The sequence below is a fragment of the Anoplolepis gracilipes genome, chromosome 7 (assembly GCF_047496725.1).
Source record: "Anoplolepis gracilipes chromosome 7, ASM4749672v1, whole genome shotgun sequence".
In the NCBI taxonomy this organism is placed as follows: domain Eukaryota; kingdom Metazoa; phylum Arthropoda; class Insecta; order Hymenoptera; family Formicidae; genus Anoplolepis; species Anoplolepis gracilipes.
The window spans coordinates 2776084-2799474 of record NC_132976.1 but is presented as its reverse complement, the minus strand read 5'-3'; the positions used below and the strand labels follow the sequence as shown (position 1 = coordinate 2799474).

Sequence of the window (23391 nt, the reverse complement as noted above, 5' to 3'; positions counted from 1 at the left end):
GTTTTATTTTAGTTTTTATACTAAAAAAAGATTCATATATAAACGCAATTAATAATAGCAGATTAAAAAAATCTTGCAGAAGTTCCCCTACAACGACATCACATGCAACGTGGAGGATGATCAATGGAAGGGCGTGAAGACCTGCACGATGGACAGCTTGGTATGGCGTTTGTCGGTCGTCGCGGCGCATTGTACGCACAATCTTGGCGGTGCGACAGCCCTGGCTCAGCTCTGGCACGAGTTCGTGCAGGAAGTCAGATTCCGCTGGGAGAAAAATATCCTGATTCCGGGGTGAGTAGTGAAATAATTTCTTTATTCGTTATTAATACGCCGGACGAGTCGCCCTCGTCATCGATACGCGCACATGCGAATACACGTGCGAATATTCTGTTATAAAAGGTAGATTTTATGGAGAGCTTTATAAGTCTCTCCTTTTTTGCGTCCCTCTCGTTTTTCCTCTCGTTTAGGGAGCTCGAGAGCGACGTCAAGTTTTCACGATATGTCAGTTCGTTTTTGGTCGCGGTAGCGATTCTTTCTACAGGCGGACACTTCGATTGCAGTCTTTGAATAATAGAATCGTAAAGTCCATTGCGCCACGATAAGAATCTGAAAATTGTGCATTCTAGCAAACTGAAAAAGACACTCTCGGCTTGTTCGCTTTAATGATTTGGTAATTAAGAGTATTCTCTTATATAAAATTGCTTAGAGCTACACAAGGACATACATCTAATGTTCCGCTTTTCAACCTAACATTCGGAATCTGCACTGATTGCACAAATAATACACGTTAACGTCTGCCTCGTCATGTTAGTATCGAAACCAGTAAATTTCGAATGTGCCGAAGAAATATTTTTTCATCACACTGAATACGTCAACTTCTGAGAATGTTAATCTCAGTTATATGAATATTGTGACAAATATTTCTAAAATAAGACATTCGATTCATTTGAGACTCTTTTCTCGAATCAAAACTATTGTCGAGATTCAAGATTACGCTCGACACCGCTTCAGAACTTGAAATCGTACGAGCAAGAAGTACGGTTTGTCAAAAGGACTGGATATTCTATTTGAACACGCTTGAGCAAGAATGAACGACGAGATAATGTTGAGGCCACTAAATTTTAGAGCGGTACGAGGCCGCCCCTCGTAGTTGGATTGCGGGCCATGTAGATGTCCATGTCGTGGTCGGTCCAGTTGTTCTCGTCGTAGTTGTTTAGAGTATGTGTGGAGTCTGCTAGGCTGTACCGGCTACCAGGTCGCGGTGGATTCGATTCAAGATTGCGGTTGCGCGATCGGGGTCGTTGCCTCCTGGCTGACGAGTGTGGTGGCAGGTGGTTGCCGGTAAAGTTTGACCGCGATATCCGGTCCGAGGGGGCCGCCAGCGATTGACGCGATTGTCGTAATTCTGAGATGTAAAATGAAAATATGTCAATAGAAGATTAAAGAAAAAAACGCCGACAACAAGTGCGAGGACAGAATGATAGTAAACCGACCTGGTCTCGTGTTGACGAGATTGGAGGCCAGCGCGGTGTTGGCGAAGTACCGCGTGGAATTATTAGAGAAGCTGTGCTGGGACTGGCCGTCGGCGATCGACCGGGCGGACACTTTGCCGCTGTAGTGTCCGATCTGGGAGCGCACGTCGTCGATGCAGGACGCCCTGGTGATCGATCCTGAAATCCATGTCACGTAATTTACACCTTGCATTTGCTACAAGATGAACAATGGCCATCTATATTACTTATATTTTTTTCTTTAAAAAAATTAATAGATAATGTTATAAATAGATGATGACTAATAACTTGTTTTTAAAAATTAAATTTGAAAAAAATAAAGAAAAAATGATAAATATAAATATATTCTAATGAAAATATATAAATCTTTTAAATATTTAAATATTTAAAAACGACAGGAAGACAATAATCACCTTGTCTATCTATGGGGAAGATCCTCGGCCGCGGTATACTCCTGTTACTATAGGCTGACACTTGGTCCCACTCTTTCTGAGCGTTGTAAGCACTCAGGGTAGCCATCGACGATAACGGTCCGCCAGGACTGGGCGTTGGACCCACGTTCGAACAACAGTTGACCGGCAGGCCGGCGATCGGGCCACCCATCTTCGTTTGCTCGATGCTGTGCAGGGTGTGTAGCTTGCGTGCGCGACGTCGATTTGCCACCACGAAGATGATCACCGCGACGACGATCGTAGCGCAGATTGCCGCGCTCGCGGCGATCGTGATCTTGTCCATGTTCGAAGTCGGCGAGTTCTCTGTCCTGACCTCGCGGCACTGATTATACGGCACGTTCGCCGGCGTGATGTTGGTCTCTTCCAGGGAGATCACGCAAACCACGATACATTCCTGTGAGATTGAAAAGTAACTGGGATAAAAATTTCATACTCTAAATCAATTATGATTTGAATTAAAAGTTAGATATCATACAGAAAATTTAAAAAGTACTATTGTTGAAGAGTTTTAATATTTATCATAATTTAGTATACAGTTTTTAACTCTTTTTAAATTTAAATTAATGAAATTTTTTTAACTTAACTGGTGTAGTTTTTTTAATTCACTAACATCGAGTAATTAGTCTCGTCATAATTTATTGAGCATACTTTGCTAAGAGTGTGTAGTTATATAATATATAAAATATATATTTATATATATTATACATTATACATATATATTATATAAAAATAGAACCGCATTTAAGTGCTATCAAGAGAGATAAGATATTAGAGTAAATTAAAATATGAACGAAATCTTTTTCTTAATTCAATTCATTATGAATATTAATTTCTTGATAATAAGACATCTTTTTTTACCTGCGAGGGCACGTTTTTTATCTTGAACTCTCGTTCGCTGGCTTCAAGTGGCGGTGCCTGTTTGAAACTGTTATCTCCGAACAACCGATATATCACTCTAAAGCCCAAAATGTTGGTCGCTTCGGTATCCCAATATATGATAACCGCGTTATCTTGCCTGAGCACATCCTTTACAATGATATCCTTTTCACTGGATTTTGATTTATACAACGGTGATCCCAGGACCAATGGTGGTCTCGGTTGATGTTGTTGCAACTGTTGTTCTTGCAGCTGCTTCGGAGGCGACGGGGTAGTTCTGACGACCACGACGTTTCCGGTTCGCGCAGAGGTCGATCGAGTCGTCGGGACGTAGGTCGAGGATGGTACCGTTTTCCTTTGCTCGGTCGATGACGATACTGTCACCGTGGTCGTAGACAATGTGCTGGTGGCTAGCTCGGTAGTGGAAGTTGTAGATCGAACGGTTGGAAGATGATTATTGGCATCTCCATCAGCTACCGTTTCCGTTGGTTCTCTGGTGTCCACGCTTTCCACCGTTCCGATTCCGATTATCTCCGGTAGTCGTTCGCAAATCATATCTATCAATAATGTTGATTTTTATAATTTAAATATAATATTTTTCAACATTGAGTATTAATTTTATTAGAGTCGACTTCTTGCTTTTTATACATTATTTATATAATAAATTAAAGTTAAAAATGACACAGTCAGTAATTTTTTGTGTATTAGAAGTATTAAAATTTCTGAATTAAAAATATTGTAAATTTTCCAAATTAAGAAAATTGCAGGTTTTGTTATATTTTTATCTCATTTTTTTTTAAATTGGAAGAATTAAATTTTATTCCTTATTATTTTAATCCTTAGAAAGAAAGATTTGAGAGAAAATGAAATTTTCGAGGATTTTGAGAACAAACGTTAAATTTTAAGTGAAGGATTTACCGTCAGGATCGATATTATAGAAGCTTCTGTCCTGCAAACGCTGTGGACTACCGCAGAACTGCGGCTTGCGTTCGCGACTGGTGACCTGCAGATCTCGTATCTTGATCCAATCGACGATCCATCGTAGCCGACAGTCACAGACGAGGAATCGTCCGCCCAGACTTAGGCCGCGCAGGGTACCGTTTAGCCTTGCGAGCGCTTCTTCCGGTACCGTGGACAACGGGTTACCATCGATTGCCAGCAGCGTGATTGACGGGTTCCCTTGAAAGGCGTTGACCGGTAGTTCAGTGATCAAATTGAATCCGATGTCCAGCACCTGGAGAATATCAATAATTTCATAGGAAATAATATATAGCTTGTGATCGCTCCGTAAAAAAGAATTAATACACGAAGTTACTACACCCTTAAAAAGAAGTATGCTAATAAGAGTCGAGATAATTAAGGAAAGAATATTAACTATCTTTTATATTTTAAACCGATGAAAAAACAAAAGATTATACTAAAGATTATACTAAATCTCATTAATAATTTATAATATTTTTGAATTTGCATAAATTATTTTTTGAAAGTTAAAAATTTCGGGATTTTTCACAATTTTTTACTACTTACTCTCAGGTCGTGGACGCTGTTGATAGCCGCTGTAGGAAAATCCGGGATGAGATTATTCAGCAGGCTTAGGGAGCTCAGAGTGTTCCTGATGCCATAAAACGCGTCCGGGCCGATATTCTGAATCAGATTTCTCTCAAGGTTTAATCCCGTGAGGGCATCGAGACCTTCGAAAGCTTTGGTTCCGGATGTACCCGGAAGTTCGCGTATACTGTTCTGCGATAGATCGAGAAAGGCTAGGGTCCTTAGACCTCTGAGTGCCTCCGGCACCTTCTTCTGCCGCGTTCCCTTGAGGTTGAGATTCTTCAGCGTCCTCTCGAGGCCGCGAAACGATCCTGGAGCGAGAGTGACTTCGTTATCGGAGAGCTTCAACGTGATTAATTTAGTGCCGACAAAGGCGTTATCGTTGACTTTGGTAATCTTGTTCATCGAGAGGTCGAGCACAGTGAGATTCCTCAGAGTCTTCAAAGTAGCGGCGGGAATCTCCGTGAGCTCGTTATCCTTGAGATTCAGACTCTTCATGTAATGTTCCTGGCCCTTGAAAGTCTCCGGCTCGATGCTTCTGATGCGACACCCGGACAGCTGCATGTTATTAATTCTCAGATTAGTGAACGAGTCGTTCCTCAGGACGCCGATTGTACTGTTGTTGATATAGAAGAGATCGATCGACATCTTGGTGGCATAATGTCGCATCGCCGACAATAACTGTTCATAATCGACGATGTCGCACTGGACCGAGAGCTCGCCAGCTAGATTGTAATCGCAGATGCACGAGCTCTCGAGCTCCACCACGTGTTGCGCCCACGGACAGGCGGATGTCGTCGCAGCGGCGACAAACGCGCTCGCCAGCAGCAGCAACAGCTCCTTCGGTATTGCATCTGAAAGTTAAAATATCAAAAATAATTTTAATAATTTTTTAATAAAATATGAAAATTATATATTTTATTAGATATTATTTTTATACGCAGACTCTAAAATTCTGTGAGTAGCACGGCTGCCATTATGACATATATATCATAACATATAGGAGTGTATTTTTTCTTAGAGAAACAAGAATTAGAAGAACAAAAATTAGAAAGAATCTCTCGCAACTAGTACATCTTAAATAAACAAAATAGATAAACTGACCGAATGTATATATTTTATTAGGCTATGGAAAAATCGCGGAGTACTTAAATAAATAATAATAAAATCTTGAATAAAAATGAGATATTAAATTAACTTTTTAGTATATTACAGTGTCTACAAAAATGTTCTGACAAAATAAAAAAAAATTTATTGACCGCAAAATGTGAAAAAGAAGTAAAACATAAATGCTGAAAACAAAAACGTTACCGTGAAAAAAATCGATAATTTAATAATTTGTGAAAATTATATATTATTTTTACATAGACTGTAAAATTCTGCGAGTAGCATAGATGTCATTATAACACATGTCATAACACAGATAGATGCACAGAGAGCGCATCCTCTTAGAGAAAGCGCCAATTCCATTGGGCGCGCGTGAGTACACGCGTGATTTCGAAACGTGTCGCAACTCGACTTGTGCATTCTCGCAATTATGTCGCTTTTCATTATAATGCCTTTCGCGCCTCCCTTCGTGGAGCCTTGGGACAGGCCATTTCACAAACGCAAAATCCGGCCATTCTCGCTCATTGTCAGCATTATATTCTCTTATTCCCGCTTTCGTCTCGTCTCTGTGTACATATCTAAAGAAACGGAGCATGCGATTCCGTGTGTTTTATTTTTTCTCGTAACGTTCTATTAATTTTAAGCCGGTGAAAATTCCACGTAACGTTGGCGTCGGAAAATCTTTCGCCTTTTCATCTGTAAACATTTGGCATAATGTTATATTCGTTTCTAAATTGATTTATTCATACAATCGCGAAATTATAGAGTCGTTAGATTTCTTAGAAGGCGTTGCGTTTTCCTTGCGAGTTTATTATCCCATACACGGTCAATAGTCACGGTAACGACGAGCGTGATCCATTTCTCTCCATAAACGAGTGAAAGAAATCATTTGTTAGATCATGCGACAACAAATCTGCAGAATCTGCGAGAGGAGAAATCGCTATGATCCTTCACGCTACAATCGGTATTGAAAGGTATTTATCATTTAGATGCACGAATATTATTTATTACCTGAGAGGGAGTTAAATTTTTTTACATTTGAAAGTTTACAACAGAATAGTTTTAATTTATTTTACACAAATATAAAAAAAGATCTTTTTACATATTAAATAAAGCATTTTTACTGGTGTCGAAATCGATCGTTATTATTGTTGCGTTAGATTTTGATCCAAAACTTGGCGTAATTGGACCTTAAGAGAAATCAAACAGTTTAAATTTTTAATGATAATTGGTGCGTAATATGATTACGTAATATATACTAAAGATTACTGTGTACGTAGTAGGAACAAGTTTCGGATAAGACAAATAAGATCATAACATTAGGAGTTTTATTCTTTTTGATCTTCTAATTAAATTAATGAAAATTAAATTAAATTAAAATCAATTAAAATTTTTAATTAAAATTAATTAAATACGAATGAACAATCTTATGTAATTTTTCTTCGCGTAGTGCAAACCTGTTTTCGACTTCCGGACTTTTGATTCGGACTTGTAATTTCAACAGTTAAATTTTCGACTAGATGAACAGTAAATTTTAATCAACACATCAGCTGGAATAGCTGTCACGATCAAACCCACAGGAATTCGTGCACCGTAAGGTGCGTGGCTATCGATAGCGAGATCGGGCCGAAGACGCACGTATCGCGCGTAATACTCCGGCCGTTGACTCGTAACGGGTTCGTTCTATGGGCTTGGGTTCGTTCAACGAAGCGTTCCTTAGCGCTGGTCACGCTGACTTTTCTTACACGCCGCGATTTTCCATGGCTATCGTTAAGGTCTCCCAACCGCGTATCGCCAACTGGCCCAATAACCTTTCGAAAGCCAGAGGCCTTTTGCAATTTCGTTAAAAATAATTTTATTTTTTTAACAATTATATATTCATATATGATAACATTTTTTAATAAGGCAAAAATCTCCTCTGTAATCTCTTTCTATATAAAGTAATTTCGGAAAAAAAATGAAATAAGAAATGCATATCTTTCTTCCTTTAGAATTTATGAAACACATCTTTCTAATGTACCGATTATTCGAAAGGTGCGTTGATTTTTCTTTGTCGGCTACAAATCAATCCTTCATCACGTTGTTTTTCTCGATGGGTCGATGCACCATGCACGCATTATATGCATGTGGACGGTAATGACTGTTTATCAGTATGCGTTGCGCCGCATTTCCGTTTCAACATCCCACAACATTGCGGCCGGACTTTCCGAGTTTTTCCCGGTCTCACGAGTCTGGTCACGTTAACACGCCCACATCTCGCACGAATTCCCGTGAACGCTTATCGTGCATCATGCGCGGCATGATTGCAGCGATGTAATTCGTAATCGCGGACAGGAACGCGCGGACAGGTAGGAGCAAAGTAGGTTGAGTCTTTAACGTAAGACGTATCATTCGATTGTCGAACGGAAGAAACATCGCGTGTTTGCGATGTTAATCGCTTGAGCAGTCGAGAAGGAATTTGAGAATGCCTTTCATTCAACACTCGACACTGGAAAGCGTTGATATAAAACAGGTTACACACAAACATTTTATTTTTTTTTTTTTTTAAAATAATCGTATAAAAAATAATCGATAATTTGTATCGAGAAAGCCATGTTGAGTCAAGGCTGATAATATTGCGAGAGCGCGGCGTCCGAAGAATATTTATGAAGGACGAAGCGGGAATATATTAAAGTATAATCCTACGCGAATAAAATTTACAAAGCTAGCTTTTCCTCTGAGATTTTAATTGTTGTTGCTTGCAAACCTTTTTTTTTTACACGTTGGGAACGCTCATCTAAATACGCGAAACTATTAGCCCAGTTTTAATTACACGAGTCTCGTGTAATTAGCGGATAGATTTCTTCGCCGTATCTCATGGGATCGACTTTCGACTACGTTCGCATAAACGCGTGCGACTATTATGGGCAGGTGTAAAATCTGGGAAAATCTGGCTCGCGCCTTTCACGTTTTTCGCGCTCGCCGACGCGATATCCCGAGGCTTCCGGATTACAAAGGGTCCGTGATAGCGGAATCACCTACATCGGTAATATGCGGTTATAATACGCGTTTCCCGACGTTCGAGGCCGACGAAAGGAACATGCGGACCTTTCACTCACGATCTGATTGTTTGCAAATATGTAAACGTGCTCTTTCCTGATAAACGCGGATATCGCGCCCCATTCGGACATTCATTTCCTTCCTTCGTCGCGTGAAAAAATGACTTGGCGAGCCCCCTGGCATGGGAAAATATTGCAAGATCAACAAAAATATCGATAATATCGAGTAAAATATGTATCATTATTCTTGCGAGTATAAAGCAAGGAGTATTTAAGATTTAAATTCCCAGAGGATGTTACTTATTTAAAAATAAATATAAAACACTCTCTCGCTTTGAAAGCAGACTATTGTGAACGCAGAATGCGTTCTAGTAGTGCGAACTAATTCATTAATTACATAATGAATTCTGTTCTCTCTATTATTTAAGAAACATCTTACGTAACAGTTTTACGTTTACATTTTTATTTTATGTATTACATTTTTATAATTGTAGAATTTATATTCCGCATAATTTTTATCTGAAATAAAATAATGATCTTAGTAAAAACTATTATACACATATTGAAAGCATAAGGAAGATTATTCAATATTTTTCACACTGATATTTTTGAATATTCAATAATTCTTCGTAGAATTAATTTAATAATCATTGAGCTTTTTACTATTTTTTTTATTTTTATATATCTTTATTGTCGATTTAGTTGGATTTTTCTCTATATGTGAAAATTATTTATGACGAATAATAGATGCTATTTATTTTAATCGTAATTCGATGATTGCAATTAAAATTAAAATTCTAGTAGAGAGAGAGAGAGACTTCAATGACGTGTGGTTCATATGAAAATCCTGCATTTGTAGTAATCTTGTAAAGAATTTTCAGAGCGCAATGGGCGATTTGGATTTCCGTATCTACTAGAAAAAAAGAAAGACTACTGAGAACGCGCGAGTGCGTGTAATGAATTAATTAAATTGGCCATCGTTACGGCGTTGAATCTCGGAACACTTGGTAATGGGAGCACACTGCTAGTTAGCGCGGCGTACTTTATTATCATTAACTATAAAGTGCGGAACTCCTTATTAATCATTATTCATGATGACGAATGATTCGCGCGAAAAAATGTATAAAAAATTTACACATATCTTGATGTGTATACGTATTGCGAAACATCGAGAAGCAATTCCGACAAGCTTCCGGTCAAATCTGTTGTAAGCCTAATAGATACTTTCGTCCAATTTCGAAATTAACTATAAATCGAAGAGGAAGAATGATCAATTAATTAAGTAATATTCTTGTAATACATTTTGTTAAAGCGATACATATGTGGAGATTTTATTTCAACGGCGAAATTTTGAAATTATTGGAACATGCTTTTAATTCAACGTTTTAATGATATACACACACTGTGTACATGCGTGCGTACAATGCACTCGTTTTTAATATTCTGAAGATAATCTTGAGAGTATCGCCTAATTACGTGGTTAAGTCGCTGAAATAATTAAATCGTAATGGGCTCAATTAGTGCCTCCACCGCGTCAGCAATCGGTGATCGGTATAAACGTTATCAGAGTATGACTGAAGATCATTTTCCACTTCCTGGTGCTAGTGACCTTACATACGATGGTACCGGTGACAAAAAAATTTAGTTATTTGATTTTTCAATGATAATCATCAGGCAATTTAAACGTTTCATCTATTCTCGCAAAAAGGAAGAAAATTTTGTCCTTTTAAATAGATTTTAGTGATTTTTGTGAATTATATAAAGAATACTTCTTAATAAATAATATAATATATTGTAATTAATTAAAAGAGATCGTTCTATGGGAAATTTGTATGAAATTGTCCGATAAAGGTACCGAAATTATTATCCTTAAAATATCAACTGAATCGCGATGTACACGTGTGTCGACAAGCTTATCAGACTATAACAATACGGGATTACGGGTATCTACCTTGTAAGAAACCTCGACTGTGCTAGATCGATTCGCTGATGATCATCTCTGACAAGATGATGAATAATCGGAACTGGCGATACTAATTTTTAATGAAGAATTGTATACTATACAATTATTTTATAGTATAAAATTTTTTAAATAGCGGTTATGATATGTGTGTAAAAAATATAATAGAATTGTAAAGACGAAAATATTTTACGCGAATAATTATGCAATTTAAAAGAAAAAGAAAAACATTTTTCATCAAAATACCTTTTTTTTCTTAGGAAATATGTTAAAATTACATTACTGCAAACATATTAACTTATGAAAATACACCACTTATTCCTTCGAATCAAAATGATTAACTTGATGAATATATTGGGCTGGCGGATCAGAACTCCCTAAATGGCGACGCTTCTTCTTCGCGTGACAGTGTGATTAGTCATTGAGCGAAAGAACTCGCATAGCTTGAGAACCTGTCTTTGATCATACGATGTTACGACATCCACGCGGTCGGACGGGACTCGATTGGATAACCTTTCGCCGAAGAATGCCACCGCTTGTAAGGAGAAATCGCAGGGAAACGCGACGCACATCTGGACACGTCGCAAGGGTGTCTTTGATTATCTTATTGACCTGTTAATCAAGTTAAAGGAGAGATGATGGATCAAAATGTGACGAAAGAATTGTGTCGCGACAATCACAGTTAGTTTAATTTTTTCAATGTCATAATTTATATAAGAAACTTAAAATCAACTATATTAATCGACATACAAGAAATTTATTCTGGAAAATCGAGTTCTAAAATTTTGTGCCTCAGCTTTTATATAAATTTTGTTTGTGATATTTATAATTATATCCATTTCAAAATATATCTTTTTTTTTTTTTTTATTAATTGCTGCTTGATTATATTTATATTTTTTTATATATATTTTAAATAATTATAATATAAATATTTATCGATGCACATAAGACACGAAAGATTCTCTTTCGCAATTTGTTAGTAAAATATGTTTTTTTTTTTTATTGATTTTTCGACGATTCTGAATCGATACTGTTTTTCATAAACCGACATTTCCGGCGTGGCGCGTGCAAACGCGTGCAGGGGGCACGTGTACAACGAGCTCTCGTGCACCTATATACTCACGAAGGAATCTGATCCTTTCACTTTCGTTCTCTTTCGGCTTTCCGTTTCTTTCCCTATCTCTCTCCCTCTTTCTATATTTCTCCCCCTTCCCTCATTCTGTATGACAGATACATTATTAGCCAAGATTTATGCGAAAGATTAGAATGTTGCGATATATTATAGTAATCAATGGTTGCTGAACGTGTCAATGTTTGGCCCGAGATCAACGATCGGTTCTCACGATTAATACGTCGCACTTTTCTTTGTATCGAATAATGCACATAACGCTTTCTCTGCAATGCGATGCATATCTTTTAAAACAATTGAAATAGCGAACAATTCCAATTTGCAAGCCAGTGTTTTCCTTTATGAAGTGACAGAAATTAGTCATTGTTCGATCTGGAATCTGTATGAATAACGTTCTAGATTTTACAATACATATTTATAATATTAGTATAGAGTATTGTCTTAACTAATACTCTCTTCATCTATATAGCAATATATTTTTTTAAACTAATAATTTCTCTCACTTCTTGAAATTATTTTCTTATTTCAAAATTATATACGATTTTGCAATGAACACTTAAGCCAATCAGAAGATAATTTTATAAAAATTTATTTAATTTTCCTAATGGTTTGGAATTTTTTTTAAATATGTAGTTACGATTACAAATGCACGCAAGACATGCGGGAAATACGGGCGATAAGAAAATGCGTGTCGAAAGTGCAAAATAAATTCCAAGTTGCAGTTCATCTAATTATCAAAGGCGCTATCGCGGAATCGCATTGAGTTAAGAAAATACGGAGAAAGTATCCGACTACGCCTACTTTACATCTGCTCTAATTTAGAGTACTGCAATCGTGCGTAAATGCAACGTTAAAACCGTTTCTCTTGTGTCTCGTATTTTATCTCACGAAAGCTGAAAGCGTTTCGTCGGAAAAAGAAAACGTGCCAATAAAACGGCATCGGTATGTCAGCTGTTAATTTTCTGGCGATGAGTATCGCAATGATTTTATAGTGGCGGACATAAAATTTTCCATAAAACCGTTTCTCTATAAATGTTAATTAAACTAAGATTTAATCAATCCTTTATCTCTTTTTACTTTCATTGTTGGGAAGAGAGACGGAGCCTCAATTTATCTCAGTTACTTTGAAATAACTTTGTTAAAATTAATGCGTTGTATCCTATAAAGTATCCTTAAAAATTATAATTAACAAATAATAGCTTGTGCGTAATTATCTCAGACAATGTCGTCATTTACGATCGTTTGACATTTGCGTACAACGCATCTTTCGTTGACGCAGAAATTCCACGAGCCGACTCGGAGTTGAATAGAATCCTGTTAATAACATTTCACGCCTTCTATCGTCTTTCTTTGCGTAGTATTTTCACGTTTTACCAACAAATGCATACATGATCCCGGACAAGTCGGGACATTATTGTTGACCCCTTGTCGTTTCTGCCTGTGAGAGGCTAGATGTCTACTTTAAAGGTCTCAAAGAGTCACTCTTGAGATCAACACAGCACATACACTCGAGTAGATCTATTTATACACTGCTATTTATTTCTTTCGTAGAGAGACATCTTAACTTGGAACTAGACGAGAGTTGTGTAAATAACGTTCAATAATAGCGAAAATAAAAAACGGCATACAAGTTAGATCTGTCTTACGGATCGACATCGAGTCAGGATTAACCGGGACTATTCATCTTGGATGTAATACATGTCGCATTTAACTTGAGACATATCCTGGCGCTCTTATCCTCGATGCTTCTCGTACTTCCATAGAGGATTTTTATATGCATTCTACCTGCTTTACGACCCGCCGAACTTTCCATATGCCTGTAACGGTCCGCGCTACCAGTCGACACAGTATGCCAACCGTCTATCTAAGTACTGTTACCTGCTCCATCTCGCAGGACGCATATATACGTGGCCAACGGACCGGCGAATAACCAGGAGCTCCTTCGAGCGAATCGCACCGCGGTTATAACACGTGCTATTTTCGTCAATAGTACACCGTGTTGATCGTTTAGTAGGACTAATCGTAAATTGCTCGAAAACAATCCAGTCGCTGTTATCTCTCCGACAGAGGCGTATTTAATTAATGACAATTAAAAGATGTACAAATTATATGATATACATATAGGGTAAGTGTGCCAATTACTGTGCCCCTTAAACTGATGATTTTTATTAATTTAAAGAGTTTTCTTAATTTTTTTTACTTCTCAAGTATTCATTCCATAATTCAATGTTTTTTTAATATTATAAATTTTTTCGTAATTAAAATATTTAAAAAAAACTGAAAAATAATTAAAATAAATTAAAAAAGATTTGAGTCAGTTACTAGACACCTTAAAATCGCAAAAATGAATTACTGTGTCTCATATACTGTGCCCTCTTCCCAAATACGGTGCTTCAAATACTGTGAACAATCGTACCGCGAGAGAGCACAGTAACTGCCACATCGACAAAAAACTTGTTCATTTACTAGACACGTAGTAATAAAAGCAAGTACGGAATTCTTACTAATTATTGGATTCATTAAACATAAAGCTATATATTTAAAAAATTAATTAAACTGTTATTTATTCATAATTTATGTATATAGGTTTTAATAATGTAATATTTACTTTTTTACGTTGTGATGTATGTTAATCTATTATATATCGACGCAAATATATTCGCTGTTTCTTAAGCTTTTGAACAAGATTAACATGAGAAACAAGCTACATTGGGTATCAAAAATTTTAATTATTATTTTCAGTATTTAAAAAATATAAATATGTCATACATATGATTTTAATATATACATAAAAATTGAATTAAAAAAAAAATTAATATTCATAATTTCATAATATTTGATTTTATTATGCAGGAAAATAAATTAAGGGCACAGTAACTAGTTGATCCACAGTAATTGGCACATTTACTCTGTTAGGAACAATTTTGAAATTTGAACAAGATATTAAATTTTCAATTAAAAATCCATATCTTGATATCAGGTTCCATGCTCAATTTACATATCAAAATAAAAACAAGATTTATAAGAAATGCAGTTATTATGGTACTTTAATTTTCAATCTGTCTTGATGGAAGTAATTGTGTATTTTCAGAGCGATTCACGTAAAAGCTTCATTCTCCACAATGTCTTTGTTTATTTTAAACACCTCAATTATGCAGATTGCACACGGCGAAAGTTCTCGATTTTTACGAGGTATGTACTGTCGGCGGTCAATTGAAAGATTATTCGCGTGTTCCAGTTTCGCTTCCGTAAATCCATGATATTTTAAACGTGGCGCAACTCGCACGCCGTCGATTAAATCGGTAGATAAATAGCGAGTTCGAACTCCATCGTCGATTCGATCGGCATGCTTTTCTTTTTCGCGTTCCGCGATTTAGCGGCGAATTCGCCGCTCTTTTGTACGTCTCATTTGTGAACGAATGTACAAAACGACTCGCTGTCTCGCAAAGAAAGAAGAAAACGGCTCTCGAAATCGTGGCTGATCGTTATCGACCGCAGCGATTAACATTTCACGGCTTCCGACTCGGAAGAAGATAGTGTCGCGATTTTTTTTCCTCCTACAAATTGTTCTGTGCGCAAAAAGCGGAGACGTGTCGACGGAGAAATACCTCTGAACCGATCGCTCGATAGAATAATAATTTTCAAAGTACGGCGATTTAGAAAGTTTGACAAATTCCATAACGAATGTTAAATAATTAATTCGTACGGATATAAATTAATTAACAAAATTTGGATAAATGAATTTTCTTTCTTCACATATCCGATTTATTTATCAATTTATATTCACTTATAATCTACCCTTGGCTCTTATTAGTCCCTATTTTTTGTAATATATTTGTAAGATGCAGAATATTATTAATTGTTTTTTTAGATTTAATTAAGTTGGTTCGCGATAGTAAATCGAAAGTAGTGCACGGAATTATTTCTCCGACTATGAGTACTTTAAGTGGCTTATTTTTGCTATTCGGAACGAAGTACTCTAAGCAACAAATTGTACTATTGCGACGAATTGGAGACTCCATTACTGAGGGGAAAAAAAATACGCACGCATTACGCAGCTTTTCGAACAAACGATGTAGTAGGATGCACGTTATGTGGCGGTTTGTTCTGCTCAGTGGAACATATCGCTTCAGAGCTGCATCGATCATTGTACGCCGATGATCATGGCGTTACGGCTGACCGCGCTCGATCGACGCTCGCTTTTCTCTCGAGAATGCCTGTCGTTGATTCTAATGCTCTCTTTTCGATCATCTTCGAACGCGCGGTTTTTCGATCCGAGAGATAGAGGAATCGGCTGGCTTTCTCGTCGCCTTCGTGCTTCCGCAGGATGTTTTTCTGATGACTCGATTCAGAAATTAGAATGTGAAAATTTGAAATCTATTAATCTGAATTGTATTAATTAACATGGAAGAAGAAAAAATGTGTACATAAACATATACTGTTATAAAAGTATTTTTTGTCTTCTAATAAAGTAGAAAATATTATAAAAATACTGTTATATGAATTAATAACAAAGAGAAGGATTAATAGCAATTTTAAAGTTTGAAATTTTATGAAAAAATGAGGAATAATTAGTATATATAAACATTGTGATATAAATAATAATACATTTATATATGAAAATACAACGCTATTTAATTTTACATTTATAGAAATATTAATGCCAGAAATGGAAGCTACAACAAAGTTTACAAACATGTAACATGTTGTCTCGATTCATTATTCCACAACAAGCTTTCGTAAGACGCGAGAGATATGTCTCGGAACCTGATACGATGACGTTCACGTTTTGAGTTTCTCAAGAATTACTTAATTTCACAACGCCGAATCGTACAGATATACACGCGACTTCGACACAAGAAACAGTGACATATGAATAGGTTCTATCAGTAAAGTCTTGTTTTTTTCTCTATCTCTCTCTTTCTTTGTGAAGTGTCGTCGTCCAGAACGTCTCTCCCGAGGATTTCGACATTCGGTGTCTTTCGACGATTTCGCGACAACAATGCGTCATTCTCATACGAAATCGTTATGCTCATTGTCAGAGATCGGCGAAAACTTGAAGATATATTTCGGATGGTTAATTTATCGAGATATCGACTATAATTAAAGTTGGTTTGTGTAATATTGATAATAACGAATAAACATTAGCAACGTATAGGCCACCATATTTTAAATAATTATGTCAAATCAATTTATGATAATATACGTATGAAAATTTTGAAAAAAAATTTATTTGGAAAATAACTTCAATTTATAAATTTTTATATATATATGTATGTGTGTGAGGTAGCATTTTTATACAAAATATAAGCTTATACTCATTTCGACGAGTCAAACTTTATATAAAGAGTCGAATGTTTTGTTTATCAGCTAATCTCGCGTAAATAATGTTTTAATAAAAACTTAATGAGATATTTTATTAACGAAATATTTGAAAGTTCAGAATTAAACTCTAAGTTCACCAAAGGTCTTAGAAATCCTATTTGACTTACGCTTGAAGGAAAGTACGGAACATTTCCGACGAATAATGCGTAACTTGCGATTTCTTTAACAATGATAGGTTGCAAAATAACTAGTCTATTCTGCTTCCCCACTGACCTCACGTAAATTCACCGAGAAAGATAAATAACGCCTTTTCACATACTTTGTCAGTTTTACGGAAAAGATTTCGCCCGCCGAATTGCGTTACGCGACGCTTCACTTTACATCGCATACCGTGAGAACTGTCGCACAATGCTGAGGTGGGCCCGAGCAACACAATAGCGAGGAAACGTAAGCTAGCACCAGTCGTACTTGCTAATTACCGGCTTGAAAATTCGCCGTGATACGGAATAAATCTTTCCGTTCGCGTTTCGGAACGGAAATGCGTTGCCATGACGCGAATTTGTGCTCCAGAATCGATTCGTACCCGGCATTCAAGTCTCCGAGACGTGCGTCTTGTACTGGGTGCTTTGAAATATAATGGCACATTTTTTTATGCCTTTTATTAAATTCAACATTTTTCGGAAACATTTCTCTTGCGATGACAATAATATCTCACGCATTATTTTTCTTAATTTAAATAAGCAGAAAAAAAGATTGTACATCTAAATTGCGATGTAAAATTAAATTAAAACGAAAATCAATTATATATCTAGTATCTCTCACGAGAAACACGGGATTTATTTGCTAAATCAAGTTTCGCAAGAGCGAGCGCGATGGCGAGTAAATATCGATCGATTCGTGACCGGAACACTTATTGGGCGGCAGGTGCCTTGAAGGTACCTGCGACGGAAGTCGAGAAGTGGTTCCGGAAATGAGAGCCGCGACGTTAACTCAGTTTCTCTCGGCCTCTGGGATGTGGGTCGCACTGGGTTACACTCTGAGGGTCTCCACGCTGGGACACAATCTCAATGGAGATAATCTCGAGATAATCTCGCCGACGCTGATTTTTCCCGTCTCTTGTGTCGCGCGTTAATTTTATTTTGTCTAAATTTTATACGCAAAGGAAAGTAGATAGGCGTATAATCAGCTGTTATAGATTACGTCTAAGATATGATGATAATAATTATGTAACGATGATTTTATATACAATATGTAGTAATAAATGTAATATAATAATCGGGCATTTAGAGACTGATGAAAGTAGTGAGAATTTTATCCCGCCGCTTTTAATTATTATTGTTTTACGGTCCGAAAGAGAAATTCTTACGCGAAGAACTTTACGTTAAAACAATTTAACTCTTTGCGGTTTCCTGCAGAATGAAGTATGCGAGAAACGTGACCGTGGCACGATCATGCCGTCCACTGATGCACGTGCCTTTCTAAAATGTAAGTCTGACTGCAGCCGGTTTGCGGCCTGTTCGAAGGGTTCCTTTGCGAATAAAACTAACGAAGACCGCAATTGCAAAGCCGGCTATTGCCACGCAATCATAAAATACAACGTAAACCAAGTATCTTCATATTACCTACGCTGAAATTATTAGGGGGTTCTTTTCTAAGAATTTTTTTATCCATCTTATGGTTTTCCTAAATGATAAAATCGAGAAAAATCCATTATGTTCTTACAAATTATTTTAATAATTTTAATTTCATAACTGTGTATATTTATATACAAACAAGATGCATTTGGAAAATGTTGGGATGCGTGTCAGTGTTTTAAAAAAATCTCGTACAATAATGATATCCAAATTTTTTTCTAGTATCCAATTATCATATATTATATATTATACATATTATTTAGAAGTATTAATCGGAGTACTTGACTCGCATTAATTTAAATTGTCGCTAATACGCCAATCGGAATTATCAAAGTGTCATAATCTAACGTGAAAAAAGCTAGCGTGCATCATATTCAAACGTACATCTCAAGCGCGTAAGTAGCAGGTACAGAACAATAGCATTCATTAGTTGCAATTGGCGTAAAAGAGTACCGCGGCTCGTTAAAAAGCGCTAAAACGAGTTGACATCAGTTCTCGCGATAACGACGGCTGTTTCCCTCTGATGATTTACGATTTAAGTAAACAACACTATACTACATATTGTACATAATGAAAGTATATGTATTTAATTAAATTATACTTTTCAAGAATTTATGAAAATTTTATAAGCGATAATTGTGCGTGGCATATTTAATTAATGATTTATAAATATAAATCCTTTAATTATCTGTTAAGCATTTTTTATCTCAGGCATAAATTATTCAATATAAAAATATTTTTAATTATGTTAATATATGCCATTCGCAAGTACCTTCCTTTATCTTTACTATTTCATTAATGAGACTTTAATAAGAGATCTGATAAAAGATATTTCTGTCATGTGTGAATAATTCAATTAATGCGCTTCAAACGAGTCTCGCGATCGCGGTGGCTGTACAAGTGCAAGTAATGGAAGGGGGATGATGCAGGAATCGAGGCAGGAGAGCATCATGGTCCGATGGTCACGACTCGCGGACAAACGGACCAGCACACCATCACAATGTTCGTCGGCCGGTTCGCGAGTAAATCTCGGCAATTTCTCCGTAATGGTTGCCAGACTGGACGTCATTAGCATACGCCCTGATTTTTCTCGTCAGACCGACCGTGACGGTTAACGCTTTGCTTGCTCGCATGCGATCCTAAAAGTCGCTCGATGCGTTGAATCGGAAGTGGACTATCGCGAAAATACAAATTGCCCGATGGAATTTGTGAAACGAAAGTGTTCATGGCGCTTCAATAATACACATCACCTTCTCTATAATTTCCCATGAATTACTTACATTAAAAAATACTTGAGTATTTCACGGAAGAGTACGCGCGAATGCTAGAATAAAAATCTTTCAATAATTTCCTTGAATATATTATATGCACTTTATGGTTCCGTTCTTCTGAAACTCTCTACATAAATCATTTTTTTTTTTTTTTTCAGAATTATATTTAATAATTAATTACGAAGAGAGTGAGAGATCGTACTTTCAAGTAATTAAGCATCAAAATTATTTTAAATTTAACCGAACATTCTCTACTTAAAAATAATTAACTGCATGATTATTTTAAACTTTATTATATACGTTCTATTTTAATTAATGGCTATAATTGATTTAAGATGCTCCATTTATTGTTAAATATTCAAGACTCGATGTCAGAAATCGCAAGGACAATATGTTATATGTCAAGTGTGCATTTTTTAAATCTTAATCAATGTTATGAGAGCAATGTTATTAGAGAAAATGTATTTTCTATCTCTGTATATAATTCGCTCGCAACATGTTATTGTATAAAAAACATTCTCCGATCTACTTACGCAACGTTTGCGTAATATTGTTACTCGCGCAAAACGATTCCAGTAATAATTTAGCAATAACGGACAGAGGATATGCAATCCATGAAATGTTACTCGATTTTTTTATTCTAGTTGCTTTTGCTCGCTTCCCATCTTCGCACTTTTTCCAGCTTCTTTTATCGTGCATATAAATTACACATTTTTCACTCTTGCATATAAATTACATATTTTTCATTCTTTTTTTCGATATCGTATCCAAAGACGTAGATGTGTTCATCCTTCAGATATCAATCCTGATTATTTACAATTAATCGATCAAACGGAAATGAAAATGCATGAGCTCTCTCTTCGAAGCTTCCTTCATCCGTTTATGTAAAGTATAAGGATAGTATCGCGACAAGCCTGCATCATTATAATTTCTTAGCTAATTAACTAATTAAAGAATTCCACGCATCCTGTGACTCCATATAAATTATGCTATCGATTTTTCAATCTATTGTGACACAACGTATTATAGTTCGTTCTTTAAGTTAACGATTTTTGAACATCATCCATCCAAGTACTAATTCCCAATATTTCCCTCCAAGGTCAAGGATATTTATGAAAATTTTCCTCCCGTAAAAAAGAAAAAGAAAAAAAGGTTGATTATTTACAGTCTGTCCACGATTTCACAACTTCGTCGAACCGTTTTTGAGATGTTTTTAAACAATCAAAGAATATTTAGGAAAATTGAAAAGTAAGTAACAAAAAAAAAAGACAAAGTAAATTCCAAATTTATATAAAGTTCACTCTTTTATATAATAATGCCTGAGTCTTACAAATTATGATCTCTTTTATTTCTTTTGTGCGTTAAATCCTTTAATTTCAAATTAGACAAGAAGCTTTATAGATTAAATTATTTCAATTATAAATAATTTAATATATTTTATAAAATATCATATATATTATTATATTTTATGTAACTTATGAATATCAAATAAATTATAAATAACGTGGTTGATATAAAAATAGTATCAAAATTGTTATAAATGTAATAAGATATTTATTTATAATACTTTGATATAATATTAAGATTATATTCCTTTCTGATTAATAGATTTATATTACCTCGTTTTATATTTTTTCAGTGACTCGAGTAAATTATTTTAAAAGGATCTTTGACTTTACGCTTTGCAAAGGGTTAAAAACGCGTATGTGAACTTTCCGAGCGTAGCATAAACTATTCGGTACCCTTGTCTGCCTATGGGAGGTACCAGTACATCGTGTATCTATAGTGCGGTTCAAGGTCGGACGGTGTACGTTGAAGACGATAGCCGTAAGATACGCGCGTAGGTGCATTAACCCTTCGAAGAGTCCGCCGCCACGCGACGTGGCTACAGCTCCACAAAGAATATAACGCTGGCGCTTGTAAAACAAGTCGGATAAACGAATATTTTTATAGCTGAGAGGCAAAAGAAAGTAGAGTTAATGTTATCAATTTTCGACACATTTATCATGTATGAAAAAATTAAGTTGAAAACATTTTTTCAAAGAATATAATTATTTGAAATTAATGCATTAATAGATAAAAATAGTTAAAAAGATGTATATTTACAAGAAAAAGATCTTATTATTTGATAAACAAATTTTATTTTATAGAGAAAAAAACTGAATGAAAATTATTTTTATTTACATGGAAGTTTTTTTTAAATTTGATATAAATATAAATATATATATATATATATATATTTAGTCAATTAAATTAAAAAAATTAAAAAAATGTATATATATATATATATATATATATATATATATAATGTTTATACATATTTAATTTAATTTAATTTGACAAGTGTGCATAATTCTTTTCTTTTGATAACATGAAAGATTTTGTACTTAATTGTAACACAAATTTATTTGGCACGGTGCCTGGAGGTAATTCGATGAGAGGTACTTAATTCTCTTGAGCAACTGATAATACCGTTAGGTGACTATTAATAGCCAAAAAAATTCGGCATATAAATGAATGATATTTTTGTAATACTTCGTATGATTCGACTCTCATCTTATTTAAAAATAGTATAAAATTTTGGTAAATTAAATGCTACAAGTAAACGTTTATATCACTGTCGCGTGCAATATATGTAATAATACTTCAGTCATCTTAATAATTTTTTCATATAAAAAAAATCATGCTTTTACACTGTAAACACAACACAATTTTTCTTTCTGAATCAAAAAATTTTTCAAAGAGTGAAACATTATATGATGCTGTAATTATATTAAACAATCCTGTGAAAATGCTAAGTTTCGCGAAAAAAAATATACAAGCAACTTTTTATCTTTCTATAAAGTTGCGAATTCAGATGCAGACATGTCATAGGAAATACTCTTTACGGCAAGAACTTTTATTAAAAAAGAAACAACACTACTCACTCATAGCTGCTTATGTCGTCCTCTACGAGCAAACAGTCTGGGCCATGGTGCGCCGATGAGGAAGTTCGGTCACACCTCGTTGGGAATGCACCTGAGCGCTCGCAGGCGTTCCCTTCGACCCTTCAGGAAAATAGGATCGTAGGCGTAGTAACCTAACCGGAACCCACGGAATGCGGTTGTAATCACGTCTTACGAACCGATCATATCCCGTTCCAAAAAAAGAAAGAAAAGGAAAAAAATTATATATAAAAAAAGAAACAAAGAAGAAGGAACGGAAATCCGATTATGCACTCCGCGGTGAACTTCCGACGCGAGTCGCGAGCGCGGATGTAGAAGACGGGTGGGTGCTCGACTTGTCTCTTCACCGTTAACTCGGCCGCCGCATCGCGGTCTTGAAGTCGACTGCAAGAACCGAGCACGGCCGCGTCCGTCCCCGGTACAAATCCTGTCCCGTGCCAGAGCACCGCAGCAGCGTGGTAGGGCAGCAGCCTTCGGCGGTAGACCTCGTAGGCTGGGCAGGATACCAAGCTTTGCCTTGACGAAGTTTGCCGGCGGCGGAAAAATCTTCGTCGAAGGGCGGAGTTGACTTTTGACAGTTCTGTCGTGATCATG

At 35.9% G+C, this 23391-nt stretch overlaps 2 protein-coding genes across 3 annotated transcripts in view; one reads left to right on the top strand and one right to left on the bottom strand.

Annotated features, from left to right (window-relative positions):
* Positions 1-23391, top strand: part of Rab3gap1 (RAB3 GTPase activating protein subunit 1) — a 30072-nt gene that overhangs the window by 2357 nt on the left and 4324 nt on the right. The window contains exon 6 of the mRNA XM_072896157.1: positions 80-291. Coding sequence (XP_072752258.1) covers positions 80-291 — 212 coding nt within the window. The remainder of the gene's footprint in view (positions 1-79; positions 292-23391) is intronic.
* Positions 285-23148, bottom strand: Haf (leucine-rich repeat and fibronectin type-III domain-containing protein hattifattener). 2 transcript variants are annotated; one of them, XM_072896159.1, is made up of 7 exons: positions 22780-23148; positions 4367-5241; positions 3758-4073; positions 2822-3396; positions 1925-2357; positions 1494-1670; positions 285-1405 (listed from the first exon to the last, which is right to left on the bottom strand). In XM_072896159.1, exons 1-7 carry the CDS (start codon positions 22781-22783, stop codon positions 1122-1124), a joined length of 2664 nt encoding a protein of 887 aa, XP_072752260.1. In that variant the 5' UTR covers positions 22784-23148; the 3' UTR covers positions 285-1121. The 2 variants fall into 2 exon arrangements, with proteins under 2 accessions (XP_072752260.1, XP_072752259.1); XM_072896158.1 differs by lacking the exon at positions 22780-23148 and adding an exon at positions 13408-13470.

Coding starts and splice junctions, on each gene's coding strand:
- Haf (XM_072896158.1), bottom strand. CDS start 13,435: ATGGAAAGTTCGGCGGGTCGTAAAGCAG. Junction 4,074..4,366: donor ACAGCGTCCACGACCTGAGA/GTAAGTAGTAAA, acceptor GATATTCTCCAG/GTGCTGGACATCGGATTCAA. Junction 3,397..3,757: donor CTATAATATCGATCCTGACG/GTAAATCCTTCA, acceptor CATTATTGATAG/ATATGATTTGCGAACGACTA.